Source organism: Podarcis raffonei, chromosome 12 (assembly GCF_027172205.1).
Source record: "Podarcis raffonei isolate rPodRaf1 chromosome 12, rPodRaf1.pri, whole genome shotgun sequence".
Lineage (NCBI taxonomy): Eukaryota > Metazoa > Chordata > Lepidosauria > Squamata > Lacertidae > Podarcis > Podarcis raffonei.
The window spans coordinates 316,729-337,654 of NC_070613.1; the positions used below are offsets into that span (position 1 = coordinate 316,729).

The following is a 20,926-nucleotide window of genomic DNA, read 5'->3' on the forward strand; positions in this document are numbered from 1 at the left end:
CGGAGTACAGCTTCCGGGTCATGTGGCCAGCAGGACTAAGCCGCTTCTGGCAAACCAGAGCAGCGCACGGACACGCCGTTTACCTTCCCACCAGAGCGGTACCTATTTATCTACTTGCACTTTGACGTTCTTTCGAACTGCTAGGTTGGCAGGAGCAGGGACCGAGCAACAGGAGCTCACCCCATCGCGGGGCTTCGAACTGCCGACCTTCTGATCGGCAAGTCCTAGGCTCTGTAGTTTAACCCACAGCGCCACCTGCGTCCCTAGGTGGGCCATTGCAGTGGGCTAAATGGAGCCTCCATGGACAGAGTCAGTCTACCATAGTAGCCACCAAGAGTGGGAGACGGCTGTTGCTCTGCCATCCCGCTTGGGCTTCCCCTTGGCTGGCCACTGTGGGGGGCAGGAGGCTGGACTGGGGGGCCCCCCTTGGGCCTGATCCTGCTGCTGCTCTTCTGAGGTTCTTATGGGAGCTCCTGACTCTGAAGGAGCAAGTGAAGAGGAAGAAATGGACGGGTGGGAGATGGGGAGCCCCTTTTGCCCCGAAGTCTCCTAAGGGAAGTTTGCAATCCCTTTGGCATCTTGGAATAACAAGAGGGATGGGGGGGCAGTTATTTATACAGTCAAACCTCGGTTTTCACACGTCTCAGCTGCCGAACGTTTTGGAAGTAGAATGCTGAAAAACCAGAAGTGAATGCTTCTGTTTTCGAACGTGCCTCAGAAGTCAAACGGCTGCCTAGGCGTGTTTCTTATTTTTCCCCATTTAACTTGCTGACAGCCCTTTGAACCCTGGTTTTCGAACGTTTCGGAAGTCGAACAAACCTCCGGAACAGATTATCTTTGAAAACTGAGGTTCAGTTGTATGTTGCTTTCTGGGCCCCCAAGAAACCAGCATATGAAAGCAACCCAATTTGCAACAGAGTACAGTGGTACCTTAATTCATTCCGGAGGTCCGTTCTTAACCTGAAACTGTTCTTAACCTGAAGCACCATTTTAGCTAATGGGGCCTCCTGCTGCTGCCGCTGCATGATTTCTGTTCTCATCCTGAAGCAAAGTTCTTAATCTGAAGCACTATTTCTGGGTTAGCGGAGTCTGTAACCTGAAGCGTCTGTAACCTGAAGCGTCTGTAACCCGAGGTACCACTGTATTAAGGAATCAGCAAACCAAAATTTCTAAGGCAGTGGAATCAAAGCCCATGTGTGGGTTTTTTTGCAGAGGAGGGGGTCCAAAGGGGCATTTTGCCCCACAGGATCTGAATCCTGCATTTGGTCAGGCAGAGAGCTTGATGCAGATCGTCCCCCTTGTGTCTCTTCTCACTCACATAACTGTCGGGTTGGAAGGGGCCCCCAAAGGCCATCTATTCCAACCCCCTGCAACGCAGGGATCGCAGTGACACCGTTTGATGGTTCTGTGACACGTAACCCAATTTGGAGTGGCGGCGGGGGGGGGTTGTTGTTGCTCCTGCCCTCACAGCCCCTCTCCTCCCCCCCCCAGACCACCACCCTGATTGGGCTGCTGAAGACGGCGCGGCTGCTGCGCCTGGTGCGAGTGGCGCGCAAGCTGGACCGCTACTCGGAGTACGGGGCGGCCGTCCTCTTCCTGCTGATGTGCACCTTTGCCCTGATTGCGCACTGGCTGGCCTGCATCTGGTACGCCATCGGCAACATGGAGGACAAGACCATCGGCTGGCTGCACTCGCTGGGCAGCCAGATCGGCAAGCCCTACAACGAGAGCACCCCCCACATGGGGCCCACCATCAAGGACAAGTACATCACCGCCCTCTACTTCACCTTCAGCAGCCTCACCAGCGTGGGCTTCGGGAACGTCTCCCCCAACACCAACCCCGAGAAGATCTTCTCCATCTGCGTCATGCTCATCGGATGTGAGTGTGGGGCGCGAGGGCCGTGGGGCAGGGCGGGGGCAGGCGACGGAGGCCAGGCGCAGTTTGGCTCGGCCGTTCTCCACCCCCCAAACACACTCAGGGCGTCCCGTCCCCCCACTCTGCTGCTAGGTGGGTTCCCCGGCAAAGATCAGCCTCTCCCAACCGGGTGCCCTTCCAGATCACGGAATCTCAGCTCAAGCATCCATCCCCTTCGGAGGGATCCTGTTCCACCATCAAATGGCTCTTCCCAATGGACCCCTGCGGCACACGCACCAAAAGACGCCCATTCATTGGGATTGTCAAGTGGCAGAGAGTTCCAGAGGTTCCCTGCCATTCTGGGCCAGAAAGCACCTCTGCAAGCAGCCTCTGCTCAGATGCACAAGGCTGGTGGACTGAGAGAAGCTCTTTGAGGGAGGAGATTGAAATTATTATTATTATTATTATTAATTTGACTTCTACACCACCCTATACCTGGAGGTCTCAGGGCGGGTCACAACAAGACCACAACATATAAAATCAACTCAAGAGCAATAACCCAATAACACCCCCCCCAAAAAAGCCACATTTTAAAAGGGTATGGGATGTCAATGGGATGTCAATAAGATCAACCAAAGGCCTGGTTAAAAAGGACGGCTTTTGCCTGGTGCCTAAAGGTGTGTAATGAAGGCGCCAGGCGAAGTTCCCTGGGGAGAGCATTCCACAGACAGGGAGCCACTGCAGAGAAGGCCCCGTTCTTGTGTTGCCACCCTCCGGACCTGGTCCTTGAGGTATTGAGGGAGGGGCAGATGGTGTTTCAGGAGAGGCTGAGGGCCTTGCTGGGCAGGTATTTCCACCTTGCATGTGGGAAGAGTTGGGGTGGAGACAGACCCTCACACAGCGCCCCCTTTTCTCCGCAGCCCTGATGTACGCCAGCATCTTTGGGAACGTGTCGGCCATCATCCAGCGCCTCTACTCGGGAACGGCCCGCTACCACACCCAGATGCTCCGGGTGCGAGAGTTCATCCGCTTCCACCAGATCCCCAACCCGCTTCGCCAGCGCCTGGAGGAGTACTTCCAGCACGCCTGGTCCTACACCAACGGCATCGACATGAACGCGGTGAGTGGGCCGGGCCTCTCCATGCGCAGCGGCAGCTGGGGGGCGGGGAGAGCATTGGGATCGCGAGAGCAGCCAAGTTTCCTTGCTCACTACGACCTGTGAGATCACCTTGCCCCACATGCGCCCCCTTGAACGCTTCGATCAGTGGAGTGGGCACGCTGTGAGTGCCACAAAACACCGGTTTTCCACATTTGTATGCTTTCAGTTGTTTAGTGTGGCAGCACCGGTCCTTGGGAACTCCCTGCCTCTTGACCCCAAGCAGGCGCCTTCCCTGTGTTCTTTTTGGCACTTGCTAAAAACATTCTTGCTTCAACAAACCTGTAGGGATGCTTAGAAAGGTGGTGAGAGTTTTAACCTGTCTTAGTATTTTAACTTTTTGTATGTTTTAAACTATGGTTGTCTACTTTCTTGATTTTATTATCTTTTTTTGCAAACCACCTTGTGGGGTTTTTTATTTTATTTTTACAATTAAGAGGTATATCAATTTTACTAAATAAGTAAAACAGTAAATATTGGGGGCGAGAACTTATTTATTTCTAAAAATGTTTGTACACCTCTGTGTCACTGAAATTATATCAAAGTGGTTTGCAATGAATTTATTTTTTTTAACTATACAATAAAAAGTTATGAGCAGGCATTGGTCAGCTGCTGGGGAAGAATGCCTTCTTAACTGTCTGCATAGGTCTGGCAGAATAGAAAAAGTTTCAGCAGGAGTTTATAAATTGGCACAGAAGGCGCCTGCTGGATCTCCAGTGGCAGGGAGTCCCACAGGACTGAAGGCTCCATTTCAAATGAGCCTCACCGACTTGGGGAATGCCCAGCAATGCTCCTGTGGATGATCTCAGTGATATTAGAAGGGTCCAGGCAGCTCTTGAGGTTCCCTGGACCCAAGTTGGAACAGAACATCGGATGTTTGGCCTGGCTGGGCCGGGCCTGAACATATGTGTGTTTGTCTTTTGCCTGGTACAGAGGTCCAATAGGCCCCATTTTTTTTGCCTCTAGCCCCACCCACCACCGTCACACAGCTCCCGGACTGCTTTCCACGAGCAAATGCAGACCTCAGCTGGCAAAGGTCCCTCCCTCTCCACCACCGTCCTGGAGCACAGGGCTGTTTTTGCGGAGAGGCTCCTTCCTCTGCTGATTCGAACCCGCCTCTCTCTCCCCCCGCAGGTGCTAAAAGGATTCCCCGAGTGCCTGCAGGCGGACATCTGCCTGCACCTGAACCGCAGCCTCCTGCAGAACTGCCGCCCTTTCAAGGGAGCCACCAAGGGGTGCCTGCGGGCGCTGGCCATGAAGTTCAAGACCACCCATGCCCCCCCGGGAGACACGCTGGTCCATGCCGGAGACGTCCTCACCGCCCTCTACTTCATCTCCCGAGGCTCCATTGAGATCCTGCGGGGGGACGTGGTCGTGGCCATCCTAGGTGAGGAGGCGCAGAGGGGGTCCTAGGGCAGATATTAATATCACGTAGCAATCGGATGAAGGAAAACCGACTCCGCTTGGAATAAAAATTGTCCAGGCCAAAATATGGTCCCAAGGCTTTGCTTACGGAACTTTCTTCAAACAGACACAGAAACAAAAGGTGCTACAAGCTACATGCTTCTCCAGGCATAGGCTCAACTTACAAATATAAAACTACTTCAAACACACCAGGAATTGTAGGTCTGTCTCACCCCTGGAGCTGCTTTCTCTTCAGGCGGGGGTAGGGGTTGGACTAGATGACCCTTGGGGTCCCTTCCAACTCTACAATTCTATTCAAGACTCATTTGCTTGCCTTTTTTTCTATGGTGGCTTGAGAACAAAGACAACTCCCTCAAAATGGAGATTTGTAACTGAATAACCCTCCCAGGTGATCTGAGGTTAAACACCTCCTGCAAGAGCTAGCAGAGATACATCAACAATTGATTATCAACTTGTTAGGCACCATGCAAGCTCCAATGGAAATTTCCATGTTCCCTTCAGCAATACACATACAGAGCTATTTTCCATTTCAATGTTCAATTAAACAGTTATACTTAACATGACAGGAGAGATTGGAGGGCTCCAGGAGCAGAAGACCCACTGAATTTTGCTGTGTTTTATCTGGCTTATCTTGAGTCAGAATGCCCCCACCTCATGTTTCCAGCAGGATTTTTCAGGCCCTCATTAAGTCAGAACGTGAGGGGCTCATAGAATCAGAGGGGAGGAAGGGACCCCCAAGGATCATCTGGTCCACCCCCTGCAATGCAGGAATGAGAGCCAAGGAACCCCTGGCCTCCAGCTTGAAACCTCCAAGGAAGAAGAGTGCAGCATCTTCTGAGGTCGCCTGTTCCACGGTCAAACGACTCTCCCCATCTGAAAGATCTTTCCAATGAAGAATTCTTTACAATTCTGTGATTTGGCAATTCTTTGGATCTCCAGGCAGGGCTCAAAGAGAAGGCAGTCTCTGAATCCCTGGAGAGCCATGGCTGCCGGTCAGTGAAGACCGCACTGAGTGAAACAGACCAGGGGTCTGCCTTGGGGCCAGAGAGCAGCTTCTGACTCCCCGGTGATGATGATGATGGTGGTGATGAGGATGATTTTATTATTTTATTTTTATTATTTATACCCCTCCTATCTGGCTGGGTTTCCCCAGCCACTCTGGGCAGCTCCCAACAGAATTAATGATGATGATAATAATAATAAAAGGCGAGAAAACATTGGACATTAAAAACTTCCCTAAACAGGGTTGCCTTCAGATGTCTTCTAAAAGTCAGATACAATGGACGCTCAGGTCGCGATTCAGCGCTTCTGCACACACGCAACCACCAAAACCCGGAAGTAACCTGTTCTGGTACTTCCGGGTTCGGTGCGGTGTGCAACCTGAAATCATGCAACCCAAAGCGTCTTTAACCTGAGGTATGACTGTAGTTGTTTCTTTCCTTGGCATCTGATGAGAGGGCGTTGCACAGGGCGGGCGCCACCACTGAGAAGGCCTGAAGAAAGGTTGCAATGATAGAAGTTTAAGGAAGGATGCCTGGTGTGGGGAAGGCGGACAGAGAGACTGTTTTCTCCCCCTCTTGTAACAGAACTCTTCATGCAGCACAGAGTTCAGCTGTGGAACTCCCTCCCACAGGAGGCACAGGGAGGGCCACCAACTTGGATGGCTTCAAAAGGAGATAAGACAAATTCATGGAGGAGGAGAGGACTGTCGGAGGCTGGGCTCTGGGCAGATTGAGGACCAGGCCGTGTGTCTGGCGATCTCCACCAGGCAGCAGGGACCTGCCTCCTTGCCAGCAAAGTTATTCATGGCAGCACAGATGCTGAGGGCTCTGCCTGCAGTTGGAGGCACCGAATACGGGAAACGGCAGGAGGGGAGAGATCCTGCTTGCTGGTTTCCCACAGGCATTTGGGTGGCTCCTGTGAGAACAGGATGCTGGACTCGATGGGACACTGGCCTGATCCAGCAGCCTCTTCTGATGCCCTTCTGCAGGGGGACGGGCACCTGAGCAGAGCTTGCTTCCGTGAGAAGCCCTGGCGGGTCTCTCTGCCCGGTTTCCTCCAGGGGAAACCAGGCCTCCTTCCTCCGGCTCCAGCTTCCAAGGTGGCCGGAGCCCAGGAGAAAGAAGCCACCCTCAGATAAATCTGGGCCTCCTGTTTGCCCGGCAGAGACGAAATCCACCTTAATGAGTCTCTGCTGTTCCTTCTGAGACGCAGCTGCCTCACCTGGGACCGAAGCAGAGCATCCCACGATATTTATAGGCAGCTCTTCTCGGCTCCCTGAACCCGCCTTGCTCAAAGCTGCCCATTTCTCCCCACCTCGTTCCTGCCCCCTGCGACCTGCCTGAGACTTGGCACCACCCAGGACTGCCTGCTGCCCTCAGCATCTAGGCTGCCACGAATAGCTTTGCTGGCAAGGAGGGAGGTCCCTGCTGCCTGGTGGAGATTGCCAGACACACGCCCCGGTCCTCAGTCTGCTGTCACTTTGCAGAGGGTTGGACTGGATGACCCCTGGGGTCCCTTCCAACTGTACAATCCTAGGATTTTGTGACATGCTGGGCCAACTCCCCGACCCCAAACGGCTCCTTTCCTGCAGAAGCCATGTGGTCGCCAGGGCACAGGAAGGCTGGGACTGTGGCCCCAGCCAGCACCAGCAGCAAGAAAGCTTTCAGGGAGCAGGTGATGGGCAGAGAAGAGGCCCAAACGCAGCTGCCCCAGCAGTGTAGAGTTGGCAGGGACCCCCAGGGGGTTCTCCAGACCAACTCCCTCCAATGCTCGGTGACCCTCAGAGTCCCTTCCAGCCCCACAAGAAGCCTCTGCAATGCTGGAATCACAAGCAAAGCTGCCACAACCAATGGCCATCTGACCTCTGCTTAAAAACCTCCAATGGATCATATAATTAAAGGAGGGGAACCTCAGGGGCCATCTAGCCCAACCCCCTGCAATGCAGGTATCTCAGCTCAAGCACCCCTGGGAGAGGGACATCCCACCTCTGCTCCAAAGCCTTCAACTAAGGAGAGGAATGTTTTCGCCTGGAGCCTAAAGATTTATAATGAAGGCACCAGGCGAGCCTCCCTGGGGAGAGCATTCCACAAAGAGGGAGCCACTGCAGAGAAGGCCCTGTTCTTGTGTTGCCACCCTGCAGACTTCACATGGAGGAGACACATGAAGAAGGGCCTCAGAAGGTGATCTCAGGGTCTGGGTACGTTCATATGGGAAGAGGCGGTTCTTGAGGTATTGGGGTCCCAAGCCGTTTAAGGCTTTATACAGGGGTCAGCAAGGTTTATCTTGCCTAAGCCGGATTGTTCCCATGGAGATCCCATGGAACAATTTTTGGCGTCTGCGCAGATGCAATTGTCAGCGCCGCGGAAGCGAGTCGCTGCGCTGCGCTGGTTTAGCGCAGCACGCAAGTGGGCAGCTCAGCTTGGGGGCAGCTTGTGGGCCGGTCAAACGACCTCCGTGGGCCGCTTCTGGCCCATAGGCCTTAGGTTGCTGACCCCTGGCTTTATAGGTCAAAACCAGCACTTTGAATTGGGCCCAGAAACTAATCAGTAGCCAGTGCAGTCGGACCAGGATCGGTGTAATATGCTCAAACTGTCTTGCTCTGGTGAGCAACCTGCCCGCTGAATTCTGCACCAGCTGAAGTTTCCAAATCGACTTCAGAGGCAGCCCTACGTAGAACGCAATCTAACCTTGAGGATACCAGAGCATAGACAACAGTGGTTAGGCTCTCCCTGTCCAGATAGGGGCATAGCTGGGCCACCAGCTGAAGATGATGGAAGGCACTCTGGGCCACTGAGGAGCCACTGAAGCTGAGCCTGGGATCGTGGTCACAGAGGGAGAAGTGGGTGGACGAGGGGCAGAGGGGGTTTTCTGGAGGAACAGCAGAGCCAGCTCTGGGTGCGAGAGGATGACAAGGAGGGCAATCTCCTGTGTGGCCTTCTATGCGCCTCTCCCGGCTGCGCAAGGGCTCAGTCCCCCCCCCCTTCTCTTCCTCCCTCCTAGGGAAGAATGACATCTTTGGGGAGCCCCTCAACCTGTACGCCCGGCCCGGCAAGTCCAACGCAGACGTGCGCGCCCTGACCTACTGCGACCTGCACAAGATTCACCGCGAGGACCTCCTGGAGGTGCTGGACATGTACCCCGAGTTCTCTGACCACTTCTGGTCCAACCTAGAGATCACCTTCAACCTGCGCGACGTGAGTTGTTGCCTCTGGGAGACCCGAGGGGGGTGGGCTTCTGCGGCCGGCCAGCTCAGGGCCAGAAAGGTGGGGGTCCTGGGAGACCCCCCCCGGTACGCTTCTCACGGCCACCCCTTCTCTTCCAGACCAACATGATTCCGGGGTCGCCCAGCAGCGACGAGATGAACGGCGGCTTCAACCGCCTGCGGCGCCGCAAGCTCTCCTTCCGCCGCCGCACCGAGAAAGGTGAGGAGGTGGGGGTTGGATTGGATGACCTCAAGGGGTCTCCCAACACCCGCTGTGCTCCCTTTCCCATGGGTGCTCCTGTAGCGGCTACTTCTGGGTCTCTCAACTGGGAGGAGCTTTCTCCCCCTCCTCATTTAAACCCCACAACCCTGTGAGGTAGGCGAGGCTGAGAGGAGGCTGTGACTGGCCCCCAGGTAGGTGGATCTGAACCCTGGCCTTCCCCAGGTCCTGGTGCCTAACACTCTAACCACTGCACTGCACTGCCACTCACTGGATCTGGCCGGCCAATAACCTTTTCTCCTTCTCCGCACAGATGAGGAGATTCCGGGGGAAGGCAAAGCCCAGCCCAAAGTGCTGCACGTCGGCCAGAACTGCCAAGCTCCGGGGGCTCCCCGCGGACCCCCCAAATGGGACCCCTGCCTCAGCAGCTCCGTGGCGTCCAGCCCACCCTCCAGTGACGAGGAGGAGACCCCCGTCCCCGTCTCCAGCGCCCCAGAGCTGTCGCCTTTCCACCCCACGGACCCTGCCGGCCAGCCCCCCTCCCCTGCAGCCGCGGACCCCAAACGCAGCAACGTCTGCAACCCACTCTCAGGTAGGACAGGATCAGAGCCGTAGCCGCGTGATCTTGCGCCCCTGGCAGAACGGTCCAGATTGCGCCCCCTCCTCCAACCCCCCCATTCAATTCGCCCTCTTTTAAAAACCTTTTCTTATGAGGCAATAATCAATATTTATATCGATGGACATATTTTTAGCTGATTTTGCACACACACACCCCATCGCCTGCACCCCTGGCGGGGGCCCACCTCACCACCCCCATCTGCAGCCCTGGACAGGATGAAGCCGGGGGGGCAGGGGAAGTCCTGTTGCCGCAACCCCCAAATTAGCAGCCTAGAGGTTGTGATTCCCACCTGCCTTCTCCTAGTCTGAGATGATCAAAGCAGCTGGTTTGTTTCCCTGACAGAGCCCCTCCCCCCCCCAACTTCCTAATCCCAGGACCTCGTGAGACCAGTGCAGCCCACACTTCCCAGGCAGTTTCTGTATGAGTTACTCTGAGTGTAAAGAGATGCTCCCTGAATCTCTCCCAGATCCCTGAGGAGGGTGCTGGTCTCTCACAGCTCTGATCCTATATTCCCAGGAGCATTGATACAGGTATCCTAAAACCCTGAGGGTGGCAATCCCACACACCTCATGGATTTTATTCGGCAGGAGAGGAAATTCAAAGTACCGTATTTTTCGCTCCATAAGACGCACCTAGTTTTAAGAGGAGGAAAAGAAGGGAAAAAATATTCTGAAAGAAACAATGGATGTATGATTTTTGTGGTTCATGCTGTGGCCACAGACCTGTGATCTGATGGTGAATTTGGGGTGACCCAATGCAAAAATCCTGAGGATCCATGGGCTTTTACCTCCCCACTCCTAGGGTCCCTTATCTCTCTTCTGATCCCACCGATCAGCTGCTTCCTTTCAACACCCCCTTCCCTCTTGTTTGCCTTCGTGTCTTTTCCTTAGCTGGAGCAGTTTTTTGCTCCTCCTTTTCTTCTAATTTCTCTCCTTATTGCTTTAGTCTTCCTGTCTCCTCTCTTTGCAAGTTTGCTGTCTTTACCTCCCCCCTCCCAGGCAGACTCCTTTATCTCTAGCATCCCTTATCTCTCTCCCGATCAGCAGCTTTGTTTCAACACCCCCTTCCCTCTTTAAAAAAAAAAAAAGCATGATCTGCTTTTTGCCCCTGGGCAATTCGGCTCCAGGGACCACACATTTGCTCCATAAGATGCACAGACATTTCCCCTTACTTTTTAGGAAGAAAAAAGTGCATCTTATGGAGTGAAAAATACAAAAATACGGTATTGGTTTTGCAGAGCTAAAAATATACCCCCCTTCACAGCATTTAAACTGGAAGTAAGGAACTAAGGCTGTGTAATCTTAGCCAGAGCTAGACATAGACATAAATAAGGCATGAAAAATATAATGTTCAGTTACCTGAAAGTCTTGCACAGGATTCAGCAGAGAGCAATAAGTTACTAAAAATACATGGTTGAGATAAAAGATGGTGCCTGTGCCTGGGAGATCAGACCTTGCATCTGATCCCAGGCTACATGACGACAAATAGAGTGTTCTTCAGGCGGAAGTACAAAAGGTTGAGAGCCCTTATCTTTTCCCTGCCTGTGCAAACAAAGGATGTCACTTCACAGAACGCCCTCTAGGAATTAAAGGACTCTCTGGGTCTTAACCCCTTCATGTGCCTGTTTAGCAAACATAGTTGTCAATTATTTTTCCAGTATAAACCCAATTACACAAATTAGTTCCAAATTAATACACAATTAATGCACAAGCGCCGAAAACCGGAAGTAACCAGTTCCGGTACTTCCGGGTTCGGCGCGGTGTGCAACCTGAAATCACACAACCCGAAGCGTCTGTAACCTGCGGTATGACTGTACAGAGGAAAAGCCGGAAGAAGGTCAAAGCAGAAGACAAAATAATACCAGAGCACCGCAACTCTCAAACCAAACTGTAAAATTTCTGGCTGGAGATGTTAGTTGCCAAACCTGACGACTAGACATCTCCACTTCCTTGCAAACAGCCGGTTGCCTGGCGCCAAATGCGCCCGGCGCCCGGCTAGTTTTGAACGCTGTTGGTGGCCCCCTGCCAGGGATTCTTCCGATGACTCTTTGGGATCCTTCCAGCTCCCCCACTCTCTGGCTTCTCTCCCTTGTCCTATCCGCAGGGGCCTTTTCAGGCGTGTCCAATATCTTCAGCTTCTGGGGGGAGAGCCGTGAGCACCAGTACCAAGAGCTGCCCCGCTGCCCGGCCCCTGCACACACCGCCCTCAACATCCCGCTGGGCAGCAGCGCCCCCCTCGGCCGGAGGCAGCGCTGCGAGCTGGAGGCTCGCCTGGACCTGCTCCAGAAGCAGCTCAACAGGTATTGGGGGGGGCAGGGGGAGCTCCCATCAGGGCTCCCTCGGGGGAGGGGCAGAGGTTTCCCCCTGCCACTCTGGGCAGCTCCCAACAGATTGGAAACAGAAGAAAACATCAAACATTAAAAGCTTCCCTAACAGGGCTGCCTTCAGATGTCTTCTAAAAGTCATATAGTCGTTAATCTCCTTGACATCTGGTGGGAGGGCCACAGGGAGGGCGCCACCACCAAGAAGGCCCTCTGCCTGGTTCCCTGTAACCTCACATCTCGCAGGGAGGAAACCGCCAGAAGGCCCTCGGCGCTGGACCTCAGTGTCCGGGCTGAACAATGGGGATGGAGACGCTCCTTCAGGTCTACTGGGCTGAGGCCATTTAGGGCTTTCAAGGTCAGCACCAACACTTTGAATTGTGCTCAGAAACTTCTTGGGAGCCAATGTAGGTCTTTCAGGACCGGTGTTATGTGGCGTCTGCAACCGCTTCCAGTCACCAGAACCTGGTGTGCCTTAAAAATAGAAGAGCAAAGAGCTCAAAGACAGGGGGCACGTAGCAGCACCCATAAAGGAGGTGATGATGATGATGATGAATGAGGAAGTGGGAGAGATTGGGGAGATGGAGATCCAAGCGGCTGGGTTCTATAGCCTCTCTCTGTAAAGTTTGAAATAAAAAAGGACAGTAAAAAACTTTTCCTTGTCTTTATACTTTCCTGGGCAACCAGCTGGGAGCCGCTGACAGCTGTGGTTCCAGCCCTGCAAAGGGGTTAGACTAGATGTCCCTTGGGGGTCCCTTCCAACTCTACAGTTCTGTGTTTCTCTGCTCCCTCCAGGCTGGAGAGCCGCCTCACCGCGGACGTGTCGGCCATCCTGCAGCTTCTCCAGCGCCAGGCCGTGCTAGTGCCTCCTGCCTACAGCGCCGTCTCCTCTCCACTGCCTCCAGTGGCCCCGGGCCCCGGGCTGGCCCCAGGGGAGCCCCCCCTGCCCATCAGCCCCACCCGGCCTCAGGCGCTCCACACCCCAGCTCAGGTGAGGGGAGGGAGGCAGCCAGGCAGGCAAAAGACTGGTCTTTGCAGCCTGACCAGCTTCAGGGATTTGGGCAAGGCTGGAGGAAGCAGAGGCATGTCTGCCTCTAACGCTGGTCAGAGAGGAGGGGAAATGATGTCACGCAAAGCCCTCTCTACCAGTTGCCTTTCTATGGTATCAGGCTCTGCCTAAGCAATACAGCTCAAATGACTTAGGACTCAGCTACATTAGTCAAAAAACAGCCTTTTTAATGCATTATAGACATGCAACACCAGATGGCGCTGTAGAGCACAAAACTTTTCTATGCAATTTCACATAGCGGTTTTTTTCTTTTGTTATAACTGTAGCCTTATTAGACTTTACCAATTGGTGGGCTCTGCGTTGCTCCCGGACGGGAGGAAGGAAGTCAAATGGCACTGAGGGTTGGTTCAGAGAAAGAGTTCTTTATTTCTGCGCTCCGGAGCAGCAGAAAGGCACTTGTGTGGTCAGTCCACAGCAAGTCCAAAGAAATGAGAGATTACATGCAGTATATATATCCTCCAGGCACCCTCTCCCCCAGGAATCCATCCACGTCAGCTTATAGACGCAGGTTGACATCACAGATGTTCCTGCTCCGGTACTTTTAACCATAAAAGGGTGTTCCTTCCTGTATTCTTGACCATATAAGGGTATTCCTGTTCCTATGCTCTTATCTTGGAGCAAGAGGTCACCAACTCCAAGAACACACTCTGGCGCTGTTCCCGGACTAGGTCTGTGCGTCAGAGTGTGGTAAGGTAAGACTCAGACATGTCATCGCTATTCCACTGGAACAGCCAAGGTCATCCTTTGCCGTGACTGATAAAAGAGAGAGCTTTGTTTATACAGCTGTGTTCTTGTTATGCATTTGCTCAACAGCTCGAGTTAATGCATTTTATAAATGCTCTCTTGGAGAAAGAAGGAAAAGGGGTTTTTTGAGTCAGTTTCAAACTGACTGCACAGAAACCCATTCCTTCATAACAATTAGTTATTTATAGCGGTGGTTTTCCTGTGTGTAGATCCACCCTTAGCCGCTTCTCATGGTAACTAGCAAGAACATGCATTTGTTAGGTTAGGCTGCTAATCTCCCACAGGGGAACAAGATGCTGGACTAGGCGGGATCCTGGTCGGATCCAGCGGGCTCTCCTGACGTTCTTTAGTGGATTCCCCACTGCCCAGGAATTTGCAGTGCAGCTGTTGGCTCTGAAAAGACACCAAAATGTGTTGCGGGGGGGGGGAGAGAATTTTAGGATAAACTCTGGTTAGAAAAAAGTGAATGGAGATAAAAATTGAATTAAGTGCAGGATGATCACATCTTACGTGGGACTTTGGTTCCAGGGGTCTCGTGTGTGTGCCCCCAACCCCTTGGAGCCCCCCTGACAGCTATTGGGGGAGAGGATCCTCCCACCCCCAGGGGTCCCTCCTCCTCCTCCTCTTCCTCCTGGACTGACTCTGTCTCCTCTTTTTCTCTCCCCCCCCCTTCAGGTTTCCCATTTCCCGGGACCCTGCATGGACTCAGCCCAGCCCCGGGACGTGGTGCTGCTGGTGGACCCGCTGCCCCCCGCCCCTCCTCGGCGCCTTTCGCTCCCAGGGCAGCTGCCCGCCCCCCCTCGGCCGCCGGCCCCTCCGGACCTCTCCGCGGACTTGCACAGACACTGCTCGGACCCCGGCAGTTAATGGACTTTGCAGAGGCGGCCCCAACGGAGGGCCTTTTTGGGAGTTGGAAGCGGCCCCCCACCCGTCGCGGTCGGAGAGGGGGGCTCACCTTGAGCCTCAAGGATGGCGGTGATTGGCTGCCCAGCGGGCGTGGCCAGAGGAGGGGCAGCCCCCCCACCCGCTGTGATGTTAGCTGGCCTAACAGGGGTGGGTCAGTCGCCGTGGTGACCACCAGGCGATTGGCTGGTGCGGATGGCGGCGAGCGGACTGGTTGCTTGCAGGAATAGCGGTTGTAATAATGACGCATAACAACTATTATTAATAATACTGATAAGGGTTAGAATCCCCTCCCTTGTGATCCCCAAACATATCAGGCCAGCAGGACATGCAGAGCCACCCGTGGGTCCAAGGAGGGGCCGGGGGGAGGGAGGAAGCCGGGGGCACCCAAGGGGTCCCGGGAGAAAGTGGGTCTGCATTGGGGGGCAAGAAGAGGGAGGCTCCCCCTGTTTGGCCCAGGTGGGTCCTTCTGGGGTCTCTCTTAGCTTAGAAGCACAGAACAGTAGCATCAGGAGGGATCCCCCAGGGTCATCTAATAATAATAATATTAAAATTTTATTTATATCCTGCCCTCCCCAGTCAAAGCCGGGCTCAGAGCGGCTAACAAGAGTAAAATAATACAGCATTCTAAAATCAATTCATTATAAAATCAGTTTAAATCAAATTGATGGCAACCATTGGGCTAGAGTTCTGTGAGGATCACCAAAGGAGGGGGTCGGACTGTGCCTTGTCCAAAGGCCTGGTGGAACAGCTCTGTCTTGCAGGCCCTGCGGAAAGATGTCAAGTCCCGCAGGGCCCTAGTCTCTTGTGACAGATCGTTCCACCAGATCGGGGCCACAGCTGAAAAAGCCCTGGCTCTGGTTGAGGCCAGCCTAACCTCCCTGTGGCCTGGGACCTCCGAGATGTTTTTATTTGAAGACCATAAGGTCCTCCGTGGGACATACCAGGAGAGGCGGTCCCGTAGGTACGAGGGTCCTAAGCCGTATAGGGCTTTAAAGGTTAAAACCAGCACCTTGAACCTGATCCTGTGCTCCACCGGGAGCCAGTGCAGCTGGTATAGTACCGGATGAATATGATCTTGCAGGGAAGACCCCATAAGGAGTCTCGCCGCGGCATTCTGCACCCGCTGGAGTTTCTGGGTCAGTCTCAAGGGCAGCCCCACATAGAGCGAGTTACAATAACCCAGTCTGGAGGTGACCGTCGCGTGGATCACAGTGGCCAGATCAGGGCGAGAGGGATAAGGAGCCAACTGCTAGTCCAACCCCTTGCAATAATGGGGAGGGGGTCTGCCCCCATCCCCCGCTGTGGGTGCCCACTCATAGCCATTGACCCTTGTGGGGGACGGACACCTAGAGCCAGCCCTCTGGAGGGAGGGTGGGTGGCCCCCATGAAGCCCCACTTCAGACGCCAGCCCTTCCCATTGACCCCCAGTCTCACCAGTCCTCCCAGTGAGTCCATCTTCCGTGGGGGGCGATGGGGAGGAGTGCCACAGCAGGTAGGTTTTGAGCTGTGGGCTCTCACCAGCCCCTCTCCCAGTGCAGTGTGGGGCTGCAGGGGGGCCCACAGAGCTAGGAAGGAGATGGGGGGGCAGAAGAGAGGGAGAAACTGAGCAGGGAGAGGACCTGGAACAGAAAGTGACCCCCCCACCCGACAGGAGTCAAAGGAAAGTGAGTGGACCTCCCCCCATAGGCTCCCCACCAGAGGTGAGATCCCCACAGGAGAAGCTTAAGCTGTGGGGCAGCCCCTCTCTAAAGGCAAGTGGGGGCTTGTGCACAGTTCCCAGGTTTGGCTGTCTGAAAGAGCTTCTCCCTGCCCCCCCCCCCCGCTGATTTCCTCTCCCTCCCCCTGTGGGAAAACTTCCTGATCTTCCTGTCCTTTCATTTCACTGCATATAGGGAGCAGGGCTGCATCTCATCTGAGAGACCCCTACTTTTCTCTCTGCCCCCCCATAAGATCCACAGCCCCCAGAAATAGGAGTTGGGGCAAGGAGGTTGTGCTGGCTGCATCTCCCGCTTGACTCCGACGAGAGGGGGAAGCATTGGTTAAACTCTTCCCCACAAACAAGACACTTTCTTCCAAAGTGGGGGCAAGGGCGTTTCTTTTTCCATCAGTGAGGGGCCCATTTCCTTGAACGCCACGGGTGCTCCCAAGGGCCCTGCGCCCTCCTGCCCTCCTGGACCCTCCTGTCTACATGCACGTGACACCCCCATCTCCCCCCCACACCTGCATGCTGTACTCAGCATTAGGAACCGGTGCCCAATAAACTTCGAGTTGGATGCCTGCCCTGCCCTGCTTTCTGTGTGTTTGATCCACCTGCATAGGGAGGGGCGGGGGGGGCTTGGGATTTGGCAGCCTCAAAGAGGAGGCAACCCTTGAGTTCTGCAAATGGCACTGGGGTGGGGGCGGGGAGTAGGACCAGCCATGCAATGCAAACTCCGAGTGGTTCCTTTGAGACCAGATTTGTTTCATGCTATGCAGGAACGCAAGGGACGCGGGTGGTGCTGGGGGTTAAACCACAGAGCCTAGGACTTGCCGATCAGAAGGTCGGCGGTTCGAATCCCCGCAATGACGGGGTGAGCTCCCATTGCTCGGTCCCTGCTCCTGCCAACTTAGCAGTTCGAAAGCACGTCAAGGTACAAGTAGATCAATAGGTACCACTCTGACGGGAAGGTAAACGGCGTTTCTGTGCACTGCTCTGGTTCGCCAGAAGCGGCTTAGTCCTGCTGGCCACATGACCCAGAAGCTGTACGCCGGCTTCGTCGGCCAATAAAGCGAGATGTGCGCCGCAACCCCAGAGTCAGCCACGACTGGACCTAATGGTCAGGGGTCCCTTTACCTTTAAGCAGGAACACTAGGGAAGGGTTAAAAGAGAATCTGTGGAGGAAGGGGCTAGGGAGGGCTAACAGCCCAATGCTCTGTCCTCCATCCTGGAAAAAGTGACAAATTGGGGGGGGGGGTGAAAGTTCTGTCCTGGGTCCATTGTTGTTCAACGTCTTTATAATTGATTTGGATGAAGGAATTGAGAAGATGCTCATCAAATTTGCCCCCAAAAAGGTGAATGCTTTTCTCTGCTGCATCAACAGAGGTCTTGTGTCCGGGTCAAGCGAGGTCATAGTCCGTCCCCCCTCTTCTGCCCTGGTCAGACCACGCCTGGAATCCTGTGTCCAGTTCTGGGCACCACAATTTAAGAAGGATGCTGACCAGCTGGAAGGTGGGCAGAGGAGGGCAACAAGATGATGGAGGGGCTGGAAACTAAGCCTGATGAGGAACGGTTGAAGGAGCTGGGGATGTTTAGCCTGGAGAAGAGGAGACTGAGAGGAGACAGGAGAGCCACCTTCCCATATCTCAAGGGCTGCCACATGGCAGATGGAGCAAGCTTCTTTTCTGCTCCAGAGGGCAGGACTCGAACCCATGGCCTCAGGTTATGGCAGTCAGAACGGCCTCCCTTGGCAGGGGGTGGACCCTCCTTCCTTGAGGGTTTTAAAGCAGAGGTTGGATCCTTTCACGGAGATTCCTGCTTTCCCGGGGGTTCGTACAGCAGTAAGTAACCAAACAAACCCCTGTGTTGCAAAGAGAATGTCAGCAACGTCTATGCAACACAATGACCGTGTACATACGCAGTAGAGAATCTTTATAGAATTCCTTCAAATCATAAATTCCTTCCAACCAGTAAATTCCTTCAAACGGGGGGTTGGGCCAGATGACCTTTGGGGTCCCCTTCCAGCTCTACAATTCCACTCCCACAAGAAGTCCCCTCAGAAGGCTTCGCCTGAAGGGGCAAGGGCTTTGCGGCCAAATTGTGTCACCTGTCACATATTTGATTGATGGGCTGCATTTATATCTCTCTTTTCCTCCAAGCAGCATACCTAGCTTTCCTCCTCCCCATCTTATCCCACAACCACCCCAGGAAATAGGTCAGGCTGAGGCCTTACTGGCCCCCAAGGCCACCCACTGTTCTTCATGGCTGAGTGGGAGGATTTGAACCTTGCCCTCCCAGGTCCTGGCCTGACTCTCTAACCGCTGCACCCCATAAAATTGCATTTGCCCTTTGGGTGACCATTTGCTCGGTTTGGAGAGGTCCCCACAGACCCTCTTAGTTTTGCACCCCACCCCAAATAGTTTGGCATTGTCAGGAAACCCCCGCCTTAAAAGGGGGTCCCAATATCAGGGGTGAATCTACTCTGAAATAAATGGACCTTCAGCTTCAGGCCCCAGAAGCAACTTGAGTTCACGTTTCTTAACAATTTGGGAACAGGAAGACCCAGTTTGAGTCACACAACTCAATCCGAGAGTTTGAGAGTCAGTTCAAGCTTCAGGGGGCCTCTACCTACAGGACTGCCTCTCCCGGTATGTCCCACGGAGGACCTTAAGGTTCACAAATGACAACACTTTGGAGGTCCCAAGTCGCAAGGAGGTTAGATTGGTCTCAAAAGGGACAGGGCCTTTTCAGTACTGGCCCCGACTTGGTGGAACGCTCTCCCACAAGAGACTAGGGCCCTGCGGGACTTGGCATCTTTCCGCAGGGCCTGCAAGACAGAGCTGTTCCGCCTGGCCTTTGGTTTGGATTCAGCCTGACTCTTATGTTCCCCTCCCCTTACGGTTTTGATCTATGGGCTACTTTTAAAATGAGGCTGCATATAAAATTGCATTTTAACTTGTATTTTAAATTGGGTCCCCCCCAATTATGTTTTTACTGTAATTTTATTGGTGTTAGCCGCCCTGATCCCAGCTCTGGCCGGGGAGGGTGGGGTATAAATAAAATGTATTATTATTATTATTACTATTATTATTATTATTATTAAAATGTAGGTCAGTCACTGCCCCATAGGGATTCTTCTGGGAGATTATTGAGCGCCCCCAGGTGTCTGAGGTAGGGACTGCCCAGATGGATTGCAAGACTCTCTTCTGAGAGTTAAAATCCATCGTCTGCTTGGGAAAGACTCTGAGGTGGACTCTTCTGCGAACTTGGCAAACAGGAGAAGGAGGAGACAGGAAAGGGATTTCGCTCCCCCCTTCCAGATGTGTGAAGCTGGTGAAGAAAACCACTGGAGTCACCGTAAGACTTTTAATTAAATAGTTATCAGGATGGATCCAAGAAGTTAAACTGTGGGACTCCCTCCGGCAGGAGACCGTGGGGGCTGGATGGCTTTAAAAGAGGGTCAGACAAATTCATGGAGGGCTCTGCTCTGCCCTCCACACTCAGAGGCAGCAACGCTTCTGAACAGCAGTCGCAGGGAGCCACAAGAAGGGAGAGGGTCTTGAGTTCGAAACCTGCTAGTGGGCTTCCCTTTGGGGGCACCTGGTTGGCCACTGGGAGAACAGGGTGCAGGACCAGATGGGCCACGGGCCTCATCCAGCACATGCTCTTCTCATGCTCTTAGTCAACTAGTTATTTTATGACCTTTACATATAACTAAGTGGACATTTGGAGCAGGAAAAATCTCTTGAGTCCAGCGCCCAGTGCTCTGGGGAGCCCCACAAACTGAGCCTGTGGGCATCAGGTCCTCCTCCCTGCTCTGTGTCCCCAGAGGACAGTGCTCAGTGGTAGACCCTCTTGGCACACGGAGGTTCTACTTTGCTCCTGTGAGTAATAGCTGCTGGCACACCTGCCCCCCTCCTCCTCTCTAGCAATTTGCTCAAGCCACTGACACACACGGTATTGCCAACTGTTAACGGAAAATCCGAGGGCTCCCTTGGACAAAAACAAAGACACGAACCAGGATTACTTGGAGGAAAACAGCAGCCTGTAGGCTTGGCCTTTATTGAACTGTTGCAACAGGGTGCTCCCCTCACTTGCAGGAGAGAGGAAGGACAAAGAAAAATGAATGCTGTGCAAGGGCTTATAAAGACTTTTGAAATTCCCCTCCAGTAGATCAAGACCACCCCCCAGAAACATCACACCTACATCACAGAAAGGAGGGGTTGAGGGAGGAGTTGTGGTGGTAACCTGAGTGTCCTGTCACCTGGCTGGTTCCTGCTTTCCCCCCTCCCCATGAGTACTTTCCAGGTGACAGAGGGGAGTTTGCAGTTTCCTGCCCCCTGAGTTAAGATCTGATCATTGTCCTTTGTTCCAGTCCGTGCTGAATCCACTCCCATATGCAAGTTCTTTGGGATCTTGATGGTCTTCTGTCTGGGACCATCAGGGTTGGCATAGCAACTGGGCAAGGCTCCTGTGGATGTGCTGGGATAGTGAAGGGATTATGGCTGGCCTGTATCAAACCTTCCCCATTTTGTAGTCCTTCCTTCATGGAGTAAAATAAAAGTGGAACAGTGCAAATCCGATGTATGGTTGATTTTCTATGAATTTATAACAGAAGCGTGGTGTATGTAGTGTGTGAGTGTGAGTGTGTGTGAAGTTTGTACAAACTGAATGATTGGGGGGGGGTTCCTGCTACACCACATCCCGTGGCA

General features: G+C 53.6%; 1 protein-coding gene across 1 annotated transcript in view; it reads left to right on the plus strand.

The window, feature by feature from the left end:
* Nucleotides 1–15,808, plus strand: part of KCNH2 (potassium voltage-gated channel subfamily H member 2) — a 76,633-nt gene extending 60,825 nt beyond the window's left edge. Inside the window, exons 7-15 of the mRNA XM_053409698.1 lie at nucleotides 1,492–1,879; nucleotides 2,776–2,975; nucleotides 4,146–4,398; nucleotides 8,439–8,632; nucleotides 8,761–8,860; nucleotides 9,174–9,452; nucleotides 11,583–11,778; nucleotides 12,595–12,790; nucleotides 14,288–15,808. Of these exons, the coding sequence (XP_053265673.1) occupies nucleotides 1,492–1,879; nucleotides 2,776–2,975; nucleotides 4,146–4,398; nucleotides 8,439–8,632; nucleotides 8,761–8,860; nucleotides 9,174–9,452; nucleotides 11,583–11,778; nucleotides 12,595–12,790; nucleotides 14,288–14,479 (1,998 nt within the window). The 3' untranslated portion in view covers nucleotides 14,480–15,808. The remainder of the gene's footprint in view (nucleotides 1–1,491; nucleotides 1,880–2,775; nucleotides 2,976–4,145; nucleotides 4,399–8,438; nucleotides 8,633–8,760; nucleotides 8,861–9,173; nucleotides 9,453–11,582; nucleotides 11,779–12,594; nucleotides 12,791–14,287) is intronic.
* Nucleotides 15,809–20,926: the final 5,118 nt, after the last annotated feature.